A 17,936-nucleotide genomic window follows, 5' to 3' on the forward strand; every position below is an offset into this window, starting at 1 on the left:
TGAAAGTCAGAAGCTAGGAAATGGCATCAATGAGACAACAGAAAATAACTGTCATGCAGAAATATGAAGCCAGCACAATTCTCTTCTAGAATGAAGGCAGAATAAGTACATTCAGAAAGATAACAATCAAGGGAATTTGTCATGAGCAAATGACTAATACTCTCCATGGTGAGGGAAAACAACCACTGAAAGAATGCGTAAAAATTCAAAAATAATTCCTGAGAACATTTATGGTTAAAATGTAGTAAGCTAAAAGTCATTGTTTTGAAAAACAGTGTAATAACTTTGAATATATAAGATGAAAACCTGAGCTTGATCCTCTCAGACCACAGTGCAAAAATCCGAAGGCCGGGGTGGGCTTCTGCAAACCTAGCATGCTGACAACAAGATGGGAGGCAGAGGCAGGAGAACCTCCCCGGAGTTCTCAGTGTATGCACTGAAGAACTAGACAACAGAGTGAGACCCAGAGAGAGAAAACTTGCCTCAAAGGAGGTGGAAAGGAAGTGTCCCCAGTACTGTGTGCTTCCATCCCCCACCTTCTCTCCCTCTCTCTCTCTCTCTCTCTCTCTCTCTCTCTCTCTCTCTCTCTCTCTCTCTCACACACACACACACACACACACACACACACACACACTACTTTAAAATTAAGAAGAAAGCTGCCCTAGTGGATATAAGAGCATGTACCTGTGATTCCTAGATGGCATCTGTGAATGTACAGTTACAAAGAAAGCTTTTCTTGGGCTAGAGAGATGGCTTAGTGGTTAAGGCGCATGCCTGAGAAGCCTGAGGACCCAAGTTTGATCCTCCAGGTTCCACATAAGCCAGATGCACATGGTGGAGCATGTGTCTGGAGTTAGTTTGCAGTGGCTAGAGGCCCTGGTGTCTCCATTCTCTCTCTCTGTGTGTGTCATAAATAAATAAATAAATAAGTAAATAAATAAATAAAATGAATCTTTTTTTTTTTTAAAAAGAAAGCTTTTCTTTTCTAGGCAGACCAGCACATATTAACTGCAACACAAAAAGCCAAAGCTGTTCACATTTCAACATTTAATCATCCTGCTTACTGTTCATTTTCCATGACATCTGTGTGTGTGTGTTTGTGTGTGTATGTCTGTGTATAATATTTACCTTTCCATTGCTGTGAACAAACACCTGACAAAAGCAACTTCTGGAGGAAGGGTTCCTGTCTGCTCACAGTGTGAGGATATAGAACCCATCCTGGTGGGAAAGACATGTTGGCAGAAACATGCAGCAGCTGGTCACATTCAGTCTCCAGGAAAAAGAGAGAGAAGGCTGGTGCTCAGCGAGCTTTCCACTTTTTATACCATCCAAGACTCACAGAATAATGCCACCCACATTTAGGGTAGGGCTTCATACCTCAATTAACTTCACAGACATGCCCAGAAATTTGTTTCCAAACTGATTCTAATTCCTATTGATTAGCCAACTCTCTCTGTGTATGTGTGTGTATATCAAACAAAAGGCTTCTCACTTGGTAGACAAGCGAACTATACTCCCACCTCATCCTTCAATTCTATGCCTAGGATTTTGGATGGATATTTCTTTGTTTTTATAATATTTTTTATTTATTTATTTGAAAGAAAGAGAGAGAGAGGTAAAGAGAGAGAGAGAGATTAAAAGAGAGAGAGAGAATTGGTACACAAGGCATCTAGCTGCTGTAAACAAATTACAGATGCGTGCACCACCTTGTACATCTGGATTACATGGGTCCTGGGGAATTGAACCTGGGTCCTTTGGCTTTGCAGGCGAGCACCTTAACTGCAAAGCCATCTATCTCTCCAGCCCCATTGGATGAATATTTCTATGAATGAAAGTTATCACGAGAAAGTCAATATAAAACAAGAAATAGCAGTGGAGAATCTATTTTGTGCCAATATTCTAGAAGTTATTCTGTACTTAATGTGTACATATGTTCTCAGAAAGCAATTGTGTTTTTTTAAGAAGGAAGTAAAAATGTAATTTCTCTTTTAATTTATGTGTATTACTTTTTCAAATAACTATGAAGTTATTAGGACATAAATACATATTAAGTTGTTTTCACCTAATTACTTAATAAACAAAACAAAACAAAAGTTCTTAAACAAAATTAAAGGTTTCCCTTTGTGCCTAGGGACGCTGAAATAATGGGCTTGAGAGCTGGTTCAGTGGATTAAACACTTGCTGCACAGCACGAAGACAGAGTCTGGATCTGCCATACCCACTGCAATCCCAGCACTGGGGAGCTGGACACAGGGTATCCACAGGGCAGTCTGGCTCTCTGGGCTAGCTGGATCAGTAAGCTATGGGTCCCAATTGAAGACCCTTTGTCAGTGAATAAAGTGTGTAATGATGAAGGGTGACACTCCATGTCGACTCCTGTGCTCCACATATGCCTACATATTCATGCTTGCATTCACACGCATATGAGCAAAGATGCACACATGCATCACACACTATGCAGAGAAAATTCACCAACACACTGAGAATACTGGGAGTTAAGAAAATCTGGAAGCATCTTGCATGTAAGTTAGTAGGGACATGTTACACATGACATATGTTATTCAATTATCTATAGTGTTAGATCTGCAACTTTAAATTTCCTGATGAGAAGAATAATAAAGGGACAAATTCTGCATCTTGTAAAGTAGTAAACATAGGAAATATTGCAGATACCTAATCTCAGTCAATCTCAAAGAAGGCAAGATTGAATTTTTTTATAGTGAGACAAAAAGTGAACATGAAATATAATATCAAAATCAATTCATGCAAATGCAGTTAGTACTCCATTTAAAAGAAAAAAGATATCATGATATAAATACTTAAAAATTTTCATTTTCAGGGCACATGTATAAAATATTTTTAAAGGTTAAGTGACCGGCCACAAAATAATGTATTTTTAAAACAAACATAATCCAAAATTAAGGTAGTGTGGCTTTGGTTGTTGTAGCTACATGCTCATTGCTGGGACAATACCCCTGAAGAAAGGAAGGAAGGAAAGGAAACAAGGAAGATTGATTTTATACCATAGCTGGAGAATGCAGTTCATCATGGCTGGTCCCATTGTACCTGCAGATTCAGAGAGACAGACAGAGAGAGAGAATCAGAGAGAGACAGAGAGAGAAACAGACAGACACAGAGAGAGAGAGAGAGAGAGAGAGAGAGAGAGAGAGAGAATGCTTTACCTCAGCTATCTTTCTCCTTTTTATTTATTCTAGGGTGCCAGCCCATGGAATGGTGCTTCCTATAGTTATATGAAGTCTTCCAACCTCAATTAATCTAGAAACTCTCTCACACATATATACCCAGGGATTTGTCTCCTAGGTTATCTTGGATTCTGTTATTGAACATTAACCCTCACACCATTGAAAGAATGGTTTTTGTTTTCAAAATAAAACAGGGTTTATATGGTGAATGCTTGCTTGAATGGACTCATAGCTAGCTAGAAACTAACTCATATTACATCTTTCTCTGTAAAGTCTCATTCATAATCGAAACAACAGCAAGCCAAAAGATGAATAATATAAATTTTAAGTTTTAATAAGTGTCTTTATCAGAGTATTCTTGTTGTACATAGGTTTGAATTTTATAAAGATAATTTCTTTTGAGCATATATTTGACAATGTACTCCCATCTTACCATTCCCTTTCTTTCTCTTCCTGCCATAAAAAAATGTATCAGCTTCTCACTAGTTGGTCAGAGAAAATACTGGACCAGAAGCAGCTTAAGGAAGAGTTAGGGTTAATTAGCTTACAGTTCCAAAGGGAAAGCTTGGCAGGAGCAAAAGCCTGAATCATATTATCACACCAGCAGGGAGGAAGCAGGAAGTAATTGATGCCAAGTGGTCAGCTAGCTTTCCTCTGCAAATACAGTCCAAGAAGCCAACCCATAGGATGGTGCCATCCACAGTTAGGGTGGGTTATCCCATTTCAATGAACGTTATGGAATCCTTCTAAGACCTTCCCTGAGATTTGTTTCCATAGTGATTGTAAATCCTATCAAGTTATAAACCCATTAATCATCACAAGTCTACTGCTTGTCAACCTGACACTCAAACATAACTTTTATTATTATTTTATTTTGAGAGGAGAGAGAAATGGCACGCCAGGGCCTCAGCCACTGTAATTGAACTCCAGAAGCTTGCGCCACCTAGTGGGCATGTGTCACCTTGCACTTGCCCCACCTTTGTGCTTCTAACAAGGGATCTGGAGAGTCAAATATGGGTCCTTAGGCTTCACAGGCAAGCTCCTTAACCACTCAGCAATCTCTCCTGCCCTCAAACATAGTTTTTAAAGTAATTACTCTCCAACTTTTTCCCCTAGAGGTTCATGGCCTTCTGATAATGCAAAATGCATACAATCCAACTTCAAAGTTCCCATAGTCCTTATCAGTTCCAACAAGTTTTGAAAGAGAGAGTGCAAAGTCTCATCTGTGACTCAGGCAAACTCTTAACTGAGTTCCTTTTACCATCAGAAAACAAGCTACATAGCCCCAACATGATTAGCACAAAGCAAACCTTTCCAATCCCAAAGGGAATAACATGGGAATGACAATGAATAATCACACCAAAGCAAGACAGAAGCTCAGCAAACTCCCAATATTGCAGTTATATGCTTGGCATCTGGGACTTGTGGGGCCATTGTTTTCACTCCAGGGAGCTCGAGTAGTGCTGCCTCTACGTCAGTGATTGCTGCAGCTCTCGCATGTACCATGTCTGCTCTGAGCCAGCAGCATTTCTTGGTAGACAGCCCATGGTCCTGGAATTGCTAACATCCTGGGGTCTCCCCTGAAAATTATGCCTCCCATTTACAACTTCATTCAGCAGCCTCTGAGGGCCTCTGTTGGGAGTCTGACCCTGCCATAGTCTGGACAGCTTTCTGAAACTTCTGTGCGATGTTCTTAGACCTCGGCAGTCCTGTATCTTTCACTGTTCTATAACCCGTACCATGTGGGAGATGCTAGAAAGCTCTGATTCCCAGTTGGGATGAAACCTGGCACCCATGGGACACAGCTAGAGTAGGCTGTCCTCAGTAGACTGACCTCAGGAAACAACCTTTTCCTTTCAAAATAACTTGCAGTTTCAAAATAACTTGCAGTTTTGCTAGCTTGAGCCGTCAGTGGGTTGGGTCTCACCTTTAGGGCACTGTTCCTGCTGTCAAAGTGCAGAGCAGTTGGCTTATCTTTAGTGATGGTGTTCTCTTTAAGAATTGCAGCTGAAGTGGCTATGGTCTCAGGCCTGTCCCTTGAAACTGGCTTACATTTCTCTCCTGTGCCAAACTCTATATTTTTCGTATCTTTCTCTTCAGAATTTTCCTTGCCTCATTATAGATCTGAATAAGAGCAGAAAGGAGAAGCCAAACCACAGACCTGGGGCTTTTATATTTTGAAATTTCCTCTATTAAACACATTAGCCCATAGTTTTTCAATTTAATCTCATTCAAGTTCTCATAACACACAGAATGCAGGCAGCTTGTTTGTCAGAGTATCACTTGGATGGTCTCTAGCCCAATTCCCAGTAAAATCTATTAGTCACAGTGAAATACAAAAACAAGAAAATCATACTGGGGAGGTTGATCACTGGGAAAGACACTTGCTTGCAAAGCCTGCCCACCTGAATTCAGTCCTTGGCATGACATCAAGCCATACACCAAGGGGCACATGTGTCTATGATCCCAATGCAACCATGGCAGTGGGAGGCAGAGCCAGGAGAATCTACAAACTTGCAGGCAGCTAGACTGGTGTTTGTTCACAGTGACAAGAGATATTGTCTCAAGAAAGGAGGAAGGGCATAGACATCCTAAGGTTGTCCTCTGACTTCTGACTTCTGCATGGGCACCATGATGTGTGCATGGCACCCAACACAAACAAATAAAAAAGGAAATTATGAATTATTAACAAATTTATTGATTATTTTCCATTTGAATTGGGAAAGACTGAGAATACTTGGGATTTTCACCCTTTCGCAAATGTTACTTTCCTAAGCTGGATGTTGGGTGATATATATTATATGTTCACTTTATTATAGTCATTAAACTATGCATACTGTATACTTCCTTGCATAACTAAAGGTTATGATTTTTTTAAATTAAAGAGTGTAAAGGCTATATTATGTGCCTTAGCTTGAGATTAAAATTTATTTACAGTAATTGCTTCAAAGAAGAAAACCCAAAGTCACAGCTTTTAAATCATCTATTTTCATTTAGCTCAGGGCTTATCTATCCATTTTTTTTCATGAATTCAGGTTATTTTTGCAATTTTTGGCAACTTTTAGAAACAAATTAACTTGTTGAATATATGAATTGTAAGTTTTGCCTTCACTTATGTAACTTTACAAATGTTACCAAAGTTACTTACTTGTTATGCTAAGGAATGACTAAATTGTTCTGATGAGCAATATAGGTTGACCCTAATGTGAAAAGCAGAAATACAAAATGCTTCAAAGCTGATATTTTCTGAGTGTTTGATGCCACCAATGGAAAATTCCATCTGACCTGATGTATTAAGTCATAGTCAACATTCAGAAATGCTTGGAAAAAAACCCCATAAAATTAGCTTCAGGCTACGTGTGTAAGGTATATGTGAAATGTAAGTAAATTTTACATTATACTTAGATGCACTCTTCAATATATCTTCTTATGCATATGCAAAAAAAAGAGAGAGTCGAAATAACCATTTATTGAGCATCCATTAGATAGTGATAATAATTGTTATATTTCTTGGCACAGATGCCCAAACATACTGATAGCAGGCCTCAGAGTTTCCCAATGCAGGATGGGAAACATTTTGGAGGTCAGAGCCTTGCTTGTTCTTTGACCTAGTTTTCTTCAGCCCTTTATTATATCTGAACCTCAGTGTTTACACATACTCATTATTATCCACCCCTGTTCATATATTCAACCCATGTTTATTGCATGGTCAAGTGAATATAACCCAAGCCACACAATTAGCATGAAGTTTGAACCCAGTCTGCTGCCATTCCTAGGAGTTCACTTTGAGCTCGCTTGGTCCCATAGCCCAGTCATGTATTTCATCCTCACAAACTCCTTAGAAGGAAATGTTACCAACCAAGAACACTGATAAGCCTCACCAGATGCCACTGTGCCCCCCAGGTCACCTGCAGGCTCTGTGCCCTTGAAGTCCTGAGCTACTTGGGCCCAACTCCTTCTCTTTACCTACCCTTTAGACTTGTCATGCTGGAGTATCCTGGCTATCCACAAAAAATAGAATAATTAATTAGTAATCAATTGGTCCTCTGGATACCAAGTAATCCCTTTGGCTTCCTTTCCCCATTCATCTGGCTTGAGTTGCAGAATTGACCACATCAGATAGTTATTTTGATGGTAAATTAATTTATGCTTATCCTGTTTTTTTTTCTTTGACTCTCTAACTTCTAAGGAAACTGGCTCAGTGCTGAGAGTCATACACATCTACATTATAATCCAAGGTCAGCCATCTGTTAATTATCATTGGATTGGAGATACTATTTCTAGCCTGATCTGGCTAATGAAAGATTAAATGAAATCTTTAGCTCTTAATACAATGCCCATCTCTAGGGAGTCTTATTGAGCAGCAGCTACTGTTATCGCATGCATTGTTGCTAACTCGAGTTTCATTTCAGCGTTTTCTCTGATCTGTGGCTGTCTCTGACCCCGTTGGCCTCAGCACCTAACTGTGTTCTAACACAGGCAGAGTTAAATATTTGCTCCTCAGTGGGGATTGCTTTTTTACTATGGAGCTTAAATTGTGTTACAAAAGTTGGCTCAAGTCCATTGTTACCTACCCTTTTCTCAAGTATAAGTACTTTGCCTGTGGGGTTTGCATAGATTGCATATGTGTTCATGTGTATGCAGACACTTGTGTGCGCATGTGTGGAGGCCAGAGATCCACGTCAGGTATTTTCTTCACTCTCCACCTTATTTCTTGAGACAGGTTTCCAACTGAACCTAGAGCTCATTGCCTTGGCTCACTGAGACTAGCTAGTTAGCAAGCTCAAGGGCTCATCCTTTCTGCATTCCCAGCATAGGTATGTGTCACCACACCTGCTTTATAAAAATATTTTTATTTATTTATTTGTATGAATATATATATATTGAGAGACAGAGAGGAAAAGGTAAAGACAGATAGAAAGAGAGAGAAAGAGAGAGAGAAAGAGTACACCTGGGCCTCCAGCCACTGCAAACAAATTCCAGATGCATGAGCCACCTTGTGCATCTGGCTTATGTGGGTCCTGGGGAATCGAACCTGGGTTCTTTGGCTTTGTAGGCACCTTAACTGCTAAGTCATCCCTCCAGGCCCACACCTGGTTTTTTGTGTGTACCGGGGTTCTCATGTTTGCATAGCAAGCACGCTATGCACTGAACTATCTCTCCAGCCTCGAATTATAGGCATTCTTTTTCTTTCCTTTTCTTTTGCTCTGTGTGTGTGTATGCTGACGGTGCATATCATGTTCATGGGCATGAGTGCAGACATCCACTTGGCACAGTGTGTGTGATGGTCGGAGGCCCACTTCTGAAGTCAGCCCTTAGTTTCTACCGTGTGTTGAGGCAGAGTTTCTCACTGTTCACTGCTGCTTTTGGCAGGCTAACTGGCCCGCAAGCTTCCAGGAGGTTCTTCTGTCCCCACCCCTTAGCTGGGATCACAAATGCTTGTACTGCTTCGCCTGCTTTCCATGAGCTCTGGGATCTGGGATCTGAACTTGGCGTTCCATATTTGCATATCTCTATCCACTGGACCATCTCCCAGGCCCCAACTAAAAGCACAGCTAATGCAAGTTTGCTTATGATTTTATTGCCAGCCCTTGCTTTGAGCCTAACGTACATTGTTCTGTGCGTAATGAACAGGCAGTGAGGGTTCACAGTGAATTGGTTGGCCTGCTCTCTTTTGTACATTGTTGCTAATGTGGCTGATGGCATTGCCTTGGTTTTGACATGTGCAAAGAAAGTATACTCTTGAATTAGATGTCTTTCTTTCCTTAAAGAATTTTCACTGGGTAGAAGGCATCAATGTGTGTGTGTGTGTGTGTGTGTCCCCTTTATCAGGGGTCACTAAATTGCCCAGGCTGGCCTTGAACTCATTTTGTAGTAGCTCAGGCAGGCTTTGAATTTGCAGTCCTCCTGCCTCAGCTTACCAAATAGCTGAGACTACAGGCTTGTTCCAGAGGTCCTGACCAAGAGTATTATTTTTAATTTTTTCACTCTTTTTTTTTTTTGGTTTTGCTGGTATATTACTTCTGCCACAGGACTTTATAAAGAGGCTTAACTTTCATTTAAACTCTTATTTCCCACATCACTCTAAGGTATACATTGCCCCCCCCCCCATTAGTACATTACCATTTGACTGTCATTAGGCTGTCATTCTATAAAGCCCTTGAGGAAGAAGAGTCCTTGTTTTAAATAGGCCTCATGCTTAGCTGAAGAGGTTAGAGCACTATCTAAAACTCTATTCTTGTCAAGACAGGCTTTTGAAATATCAAAGGGAAGAAATAAAATTTGGAATTACCACACCAAGAAAGATTTAAGAAAAGTAAAATAACTGAAAAGCAGAAAACAGTAAAATCGAAAGATATTGCCAATAGACAAAATTTGCACCAAGTAATAAGGAAGGTTTCTGCCTTGTTTTGAACTGACTCAGTATGCCACAAGGACTGCCTTAAAGGTCAGATTGAGGCTAATGACATGAAATTCACCTAGAGGAAAGTTGTACTTGAAGATTATTGAAGATTTAGTTTGCTATTGGTAGCCAGAAAACAGAAAACTTTTAAACTGTAGGTTCAGGTGCTAAAGCTTGGAATGTCGACTTCATAAGAAAAGGAAAGGGGCAACAATTACTAATCCCTTGCAAAGCAATGCCTGACCAGAGGAGGTGTGGGGTAGGTTTTGCATTTCCATGGAAACCGGGAGGAAACAATACATGATGTAAAGAAGAGAAATTTGTGTTAGGGTGCAGACAGACTTCCTGGGATCTGAGAATCTCAGAGGAGTTCTCAGTAGAGCAGGCTTAACCCTCAGACAAAACTGGAGAGCTGCTCAAGATGGGCGGGCCCTGGGCAGCGTCTCCATTGCCCCAGCTGCACTCTGGGATAACTAGGGTCTGATTCCCTAGAAACCATCTTATCAGCTTCACCCTGCATATCAGAAGGTGGTGTGGGGGACGGGCAGCAGAGCAAGGGAAATCAATCAGCTCTTTCTGCAAATGGGAGCTCAGGCCAGCCCATTTGCTTCCAAATTGTACAAATGCCACAGCAAATGAGAAATGACAGCTTCTTATGCCAAACATTAAGACTAATTTGTACTTTTGCTTCAAGTTATGTGTTTTTCAATATAAAAGAATTGATTAGGCTAGTGGTTCAAATGGAAATGTTACATGCAATGTAATCAGGGTGGGAGTGTAGGGAAGTACAACCTTAGACCACCTGTGTGGAAAAAATCCCATCAACTGCTGCTAGCTGTACTTCACAGAACTTTGACATATGTCCCTTGACCTTTACCAACTACCCTTTCACGTTTGACACTTAACATTTGCTACACGATTAAAATTCAGCGTTAATTAATTTCAGCACTATCGGTTAAGTTATATTTAGCTGAGAACACTCCATTTCATCTTGTGAGTAGCACTGCCGTGTTCTTACAAAGAGGTAGTCAGAAGAGTAACACAGACACGAGAAGAGAAGAGTGATTCAGTGTGCAGATAATTGTTTCGAGTGAAATTTAGCTTGGTATTTTTGCTCCTGTCCTCAGTAGAACTGACTGAGATTTAGCACCTCCGGCTGGCATTTAGCCCCCACCCCCACGTTGAAGGAGGCTGTGCTGGCGGCGCTGAGAACGAGCCACTCCGGAATTATCATCGTGACACAGTTCTAATGCTGGGTTCTCTCTGGCCAGCTCTTGGGTACAAACCTGGTGATCCTAGATGAGAAGGTGTGCATTTCTAGCAAGGATCTCCATATGTTGGGCACAGTCCAAGTTGAGGGAGGTTGAATACTTCTTAAAGAGCCTGGTTTCCAAAGTGATGACCATTCCTGAAGAAAATGGGGGGAGCCATTATATTTAGCCGTGGCAGAGTCGTAGGCCTTAAAAAGTTACTCATGAAGTTGACTTACTAATGACATTTCAAAAAGCCCACTAGAAATGGATAAAACCCTGAATTTCTCTCCACTTTCCCCTAGTTTGTTCAAGTGAGAATATATTTTTATTGGCTTCTTTAGTCCATATGCTTTTGCTCTGTGAATACATTATGCTAACAGCACAGCTCAGAAAAGCTTGTGAAAACCTGAACCTCAAAATGCTGTGGAGACATTACAGCTGTTTTTCTTTGAGATGTTGCCGTGAACCTGTAGTCCATGGGTCACCTTACTGTAACAAATAAATTTGGGGTTCTGGGTTGCTTCCTGAAATCCCAAGCCCCGATCTGCAAACTAACCAAAGAATTGGTAATTCCAGACTCAAGAAAATGATTTTTAAAATATCACATTTATTAGACATTACAAAGATGTGGAGAAAGGAGAACTCTGAGGGCTAAGGAAGGGAAGGGAAGGTGAGGATGTGGGAAATACTTCATATGGAGCCAGGGAGCCCACATAAACGAACATTGACCTTAGAAGAAAAACAAAACATGAAAAAGGGTTTTAAAATGTGCACCTCCAAAAAGATTAAAGGTGAAGACACTACTAAATGGTAAACTGTGTCTTCAACCTGACTGTAGAGTGGGAGAAAGATCTCGCCAGCGCGAGGACCAAAGCTGCTGCTGTTAGAGAGCTCGTCTTTCCCCAAGTTAGGAAAGATGCAGTCTAGAATTCATGCCAGCTTACCTGGACTCACCTACTCCAGGTGTCCCAGCCAATTGTCCTGGGCTTAGAGGAGAAATCCACCCATACTTGGGCAGGGTGCTTGCTGTCAAGAGAGAGAGCTAACTGGTGGAGATGGGCGAACCCTGAATCACACAACTGAAGCAGGTGGGGCGAGCTGAGGTAGGCTTGGCCAGGGTGTCTGAAGTAGGGTCACCCCAAGGTCTCTCCCCATTACGGGCCATCCTGCCTGCCTAGTTCAAGAAAGGAACTGTCTACCAGGGAACCCCCACATTCCTTGCCACCGAAATGGTTGTCATGTACTGGGAAGAAAGAGGCTCTTCCCTTGGCTCATAGATGTGTAAGATATGTAAGCTGCCTGATATCTTACCACAGATGTTAGGTTATTTTAGACAGTATATTCAAATACCTATATTGTTTAAAATGGACAAAACAAAACTTTGGAGAATTTCATATACCTATCACAAATATTTTGCCTCTAGTTATGCTAATTTGATGCTGCAGAATCTGGCCTCATGCCTGCAAATCTACCTGTAAGTGGAAGCCAGTTGTTCTTTGACAGATTCCAATTTTCTGGGGAAAGCAATTCAACCTCTGGTTTCCAGTTTCACTGGTGAAATGATTGACATCCAATGACATGGCCCTAGTCACATCCCAGGAGACTGTCAATGCCCTTGTAACTGGCCTCAAGTCTTCGCCTGCCTTTGCTCTGTGTGGGGCACTGATGCCTGTCTTAGTCACACCACAGGAGAACCAAATCATTGCTCAAGGATAGGGTCTCTAGCTTTTGCTTACTCTCTTTCCCCCTCCCCCCACTGCATAGTGAAAAACTCTAGAAAGTTAAAACATTAAAACCATCCCAAGTTTAACCTCCTTACTCAAACCTCTGACTTGAGTCTCCCCTAGGTTTCTTCTCAACTGGGTTTGCCCATAACATCACTGTATCCTTCCACTATCTTCCACAGTCAGTGGCCCCCCTGGGCATGGTCTTTCACTCCAGACTAAACCCCTTTTCCACTAAACAGGTTACTAGGATAGCATATGTTCCTCACTCCCATGGGCGCCTCCATCCACATCTGGTGCAGTTGACCATGGCCAAGTCTGGCCATGACTTAATGTAGAAAGAAGCTCCTTGCTCACAGAAGTACGCTTAAAAAAAATTGCTACATTTAATAGAAATCAATGTTTGTTTTTAATTTTGTAAAAGTGGGAGGATTTTATACAAATGTAGTTTTCTAGCTCTTAAGAATTCTAGTCATGTTTGGCTTCACTTGAGGTATATAATAAGAGGAAACTTACTTCCTTGGTATATTTATTTTCTAAAGAAACCTTAAAAGATCTTTATGCTTTCTCATATTCTCTTCAGTGTTAGGTAAATAGGTGGCTGTTCATATATATTAAGACTGAAAATAGTTTATCTTAGAAATTATTTTTCTCTCTGTTTCCACTTTAAGGTAATACACAATGATCTCATTATGGAGATGAAGCATCCTACTGTGGGGAAGATTGCAGTCCCAGGTTTGAAAATGCTGTTATTTTCCTTCACTAATTGCTAATATGCTGTTTATTGCAAGGAACTGATAAGTTACTTAAAAGTTATTGAGACATGGTATAATTTTAATGACAGTGGAGTCTTATGACCACTCACAAACAAATGTATGCCTAGACTACAGGCTGTGCCTTATCTCTAAAGAACATTGGAGTGCCTCAGTGACAAAAATGTTCATGTTTGCTTCTATATTGATTGAATATGTATACACAAAAACATTATGTGTTTATATATATATATATACATTCTAATTAAGAAAGATAGTATGGTTCAGAAGAGAACCAGGAAGATAAATAGATGGTCATTTTCTTTCAGAACTACAGTTTGGGGCATGAGTCTTGGCTTTACTGCTCAAGAAATAAATGTTTTCATTAAGCTCAGAATTTTAAAGTTGATTTCTACCTGATAAACATACCAAAGTATTTGCTGCGTAAGCAAAAATGTGCACTTTTTCATTTTCAGAGGGCGGTGTCTTGTGATAACTGAGCATCATGCTACTTTCTTTTTTTTAAAAATTTTTATTTTTTTATTTTTTTATTTATTTGAGAGCGACAGATACAGAGAGAAAGACAGGTAGAGGGAGAGAGAGAATGGGCGCGCCAGGGCTTCCAGCCTCTGCAAACGAACTCCAGACGCGTGCGCCCCCTTGTACATCTGGCTAACGTGGGACCTGGGGAACCGAGCCTCAACCCGGGGTCCTTAGGCTTCACAGGCAAGCGCTTAACTGCTAAGCCATCTCTCCAGCCCACATCATGCTACTTTCATAAGAGGTGTTGGGTAGTTCATCCACACTGTGGTCAGAGTGTGATCAATATGTTAACCCTACAGGCTTTTTTGTCTCGTGATTACAGTACCGCCTTTGCTCAGCCATGTGGCGTCTCCTCTGGGCACTGCACCGAAGTACTCTACATTATTGTTCACTGTGTCCTCGATTTCTAGAGTATAGAAACAATACATATGTTCATTTTCTTTCTCATAATTATTTATCATTTTATTTTATTAGAGGGCAATGAAATTAGCTAGGATACAACTTTTGTCATTGTTTTCCTGAAAATATTTCCAGGTCACTTTGCTTGGAATTTGGGTATTCCTCAAACTCCTTAGTCAACTCAGTCAAATGTTGTAAAGCATTGACTTATATAGTTATCCAATATTATCTATTCAATAGCCACTACTGTTAACTTTGTTCTAAATATAATTTAAATCTTGAAGATTGTTTGATAATGATTTCTCAAAATTGCCCAGCTAATGACAATTGGCAAATATTGATACAGAGAGTGTGTGTGTGTTTCAAGAGGAAAATGGGATTGGAGCAAATTGAAATATAAAATATATGGCTTAGAATGGTAGCTAACAGAGTGGCAGAAACATTAAGTGGAAATGTTTTCTGGTATAGAAGGCGGGGTGAAGAAGATGTGAATAAAAGATAATTAGGTGATTCATCATTCATTGATTCTTATAATGAGCATGTGCCAGGCTTTTGGTTTTGAAAATAACAAAATAAATCAGACAACTTGGTTCCTGGCACAGGACTTTGTACTTGGTATGACAAATGGGAAGAACAACCTCCCCATGCTTCTAAGTTGCAAAGAGTTCTGTCATAGAACCCGGGGGCACGTGGACCTCAGGTACTTGCAATGTCCAAGGATAGCGTGAGATGCTGTCTTACAAACTGACACTGAAGGATTGAAAGCAGTTGGACTTTGAAGACTAGGGGAGGATCTGGAATGAACAGCTGAGACAGGAAAGAGACAAGAGTGTTTCAAGCCAATATAAAAGATGAAGGACAGCAGGATAGGAAAAGACACTGAAGACATGGGATCTTGTGGTCCACCAAGCTAGGGTCCTACTGATAACAAGGAATGGAGTGTCATGAGCGAAGCAGAGATGAGCCAGGAAGTCATCACAAGATTTTACTTACATGTGGTCAGAACAGAAACTGTCATTGTAACACGTTTGGTCTGAGAAGACTTTAAGAGTATTTGTTCAGCTGTTCTAATTTTTAAACACTAAAACTGATTTTCCAAAGTTAGTCTCTACTTATAGACCAGATCAGAGCAGAGTATTGCTGATTGGAGGTTAACCTTCCAATCAGTTAGCTTTCCTCTTTTGTACCCACTCCCATGCTATGGTTATTCAAATGTCTTTCCTTGGAACCTTGCACCAAACCTCGGCTCAGGATCAACTTGTCTCAGTTGAGCCTCACACATTTCAGATGAGGTCATAGAGTCATTAGCGTCCCGGTTGCATTAGAGGAAAGGGTCACCATTAAGAAGTCAGTACAATTGTTAGCCTGGTCCCGAGGAAAGCAGAAGGTGGTGGCCCACCGAGAATAAACTCACTGGATGTGATGCTCTCTCCACCAATCAGATGTAATTTGTTGGTTTTCATGATAAGAAAAGCAAATCTCAGGAAAAAAGATTCTTTTTGTTCCCTTTAATTCCTAGAAGGGAAGAATGTCTCCTTTGCTCACTTTAATGTATAAATACATAAGGTAGCTATTGTAATGATGATACCGTTTAATAAATACCTACAAAATTAATCACAATGGCATGAAAACAAGCATGTCTGCACTCCATGGGGGAGGGCCATCAGGCAGGTGGCAGGAACGCATTGGATCCCTGGACGGCTTTGTTCTTGGCTCCCAGTCGGGATGGTTTGACTTCTCACCACAGGCTGGGCTTAGGGCTGCTCTGTGTGCCTCTCTTTCTATGACAGATGGCTGAAGAAGAAAAGCAGAAGCTGTATTGCAACTTCAGATGTTGGAGGAGAGCGAGTGTCCCTTTCTAATTGCATTCCATGGACCCAAGCAAGCTTGAGGCCAGATCCAACTAGGGTGATGTAAAATAGAACTAAAGACCAAATCCAAGCCAAATCAGACATGCTAACGCCACCTATGCTGAGGCCTCTTAGTCTGTGCTGTCTGTGGGCTGAAAGAGTGGCACAGCTGTGGATTTGGGAGGAAACCTCTACCCTGGCTTAGCAAAGGTTCTCACAGAATGATGTTAGGAATGAATGGTTTCTGTGTCTACTGAGGACTTCTTCAAAACGTACACTGTCCTGAATTGTAAAATGGAAAATTGGTTTTAAAAAGTGTGTGCTTAAGTATAGATATTAAAATACATGTTAAAGCTCCTAACACAATAGTTCGGTAACAAGAGGCAGACCCTATAAACGTCACTTACTGTCACTTTACTGCAAAGACGTTGCATAAACTAAGGCCTGTGGGCTCACACTGAGCCATTTACCACATGCATCTTCTTGTAATTCCAACTCTTAACCCTATTGGCCTACTAGCCTGCATGGAGCATGGTGTCCACCCACCTTCTGTGCCCATGAAGGTGCCAAAGAAGCCCTGTTGCCAAGCCCCAGACTTCAAAGGATGCCACCGCAATGGACTTCGACAGCTCAGAGCGTCTTGCTGCAGCCTTCTTCCGAGTCCAGCCCGCGACTGCCCACGGCCGGAAGAGGCCAGTGGTGCGCGCAGTGCTCTGCAGCAGGTCTGTCTTCCGAGTCTGGGAAGCGATTCCAGATTGAATTATCTTTGCCTGCGGACCCCTAATCTGTGTTTTCCAAGAAATTCTTTTAAACAGATTTTTCCCTAAGTTTGTTTATTTTCCCCACAGAGCTTTAATATTCATGCTTAGACCTTGTGTCAGTTTTCCGCCAGTGGGAGCTGGATGAAAGCGAGAGTGGTCACCACCGCGAATTCATGAAGCACAAACTGTGTGGAGAGACCTGGTGTTTCTACCTTACAGTGAATGTGTTAAAAGTTAGTTTTTTTGGTTACCTGCCTTACTACATTTTTAAATGTTCTGTAGGTTTTCTTGTAAAGGACAGTATAAAACACTTCCCTGACTTTGACACAGTTACTCTCACAGAGTTTAGAGGGCAAACTTGCTCTCACTATATCATCACCACCATCTGAGCTAAATTAATAAAGTTTACTAGAAAATGACTAGTATTAAAGACTGTCATATAACACACATCTTAAAGATTATTCAAGGCAAGTTCATCAACTGTGCATTTTGTTATGAACAGTTTTATTGATGCTCTCTGAAAGTGACTTCTCTTACTTATTTTGTTTATTTACTTATTTTGTTTACAGTTTGGTGTATGTGCAGTTAATGGAGAGAATGCCTAGTCTCTTCTGTAGATACAGATCTTCTGTGCCACACACGGTTTCACCTTGCCCTGTTACTTTTTTTTGTTACTTTTAACATTTCGCCTTCCTTTAGATAGAATAGAAGATAATGTTTCTGAAATCTCATATCCTCAAGGTGCAGTTAAAATGTCTATAATGGATAATAGCAATGGGGAAAGCTGTCACTGATCTCACTGGGGAAAAAGAAAAAATAAGAGGAGCCAAGGTTTCAGCTTATATCCCTCCATAAAGTTGAAATGTATTGGTCCTTACAAGGAGCTTGACATGAAACCAGTGCAAGAAGGGAAGGTGGGGTGAGTAATTTCTGCCAGGGGGAAGACCTTTCACTGACAACAGGAAAAGTGTGCAGTGCTCAGGTTGTATGGAGTGCTCCATCTATCTTCTAAAAGGAGCGTAGCCTTCAGGGACCAGGTTACACTGTA

General features: G+C 40.9%; 1 protein-coding gene across 5 annotated transcripts in view; it reads left to right on the plus strand.

The window, feature by feature from the left end:
- Sugct (succinyl-CoA:glutarate-CoA transferase) overlaps window positions 1–17,936 on the plus strand; it is a 689,766-nt gene that overhangs the window by 573,716 nt on the left and 98,114 nt on the right. For 2 of the 5 annotated variants that reach the window (XM_045136223.1, XM_004668834.2), the window contains one exon: window positions 13,255–13,318. The exons of 2 other annotated variants lie outside the window; for them this stretch is intronic. In XM_045136223.1, the coding sequence (XP_044992158.1) occupies window positions 13,255–13,318 (64 nt within the window). Of the gene's footprint in view, window positions 1–13,254; window positions 13,320–17,936 lie in introns of those variants that run through there. One more of the 5 variants, XR_006633860.1, reaches the window with a different exon arrangement.

This window comes from Jaculus jaculus, chromosome 16, assembly GCF_020740685.1.
Source record: "Jaculus jaculus isolate mJacJac1 chromosome 16, mJacJac1.mat.Y.cur, whole genome shotgun sequence".
NCBI lineage: Eukaryota > Metazoa > Chordata > Mammalia > Rodentia > Dipodidae > Jaculus > Jaculus jaculus.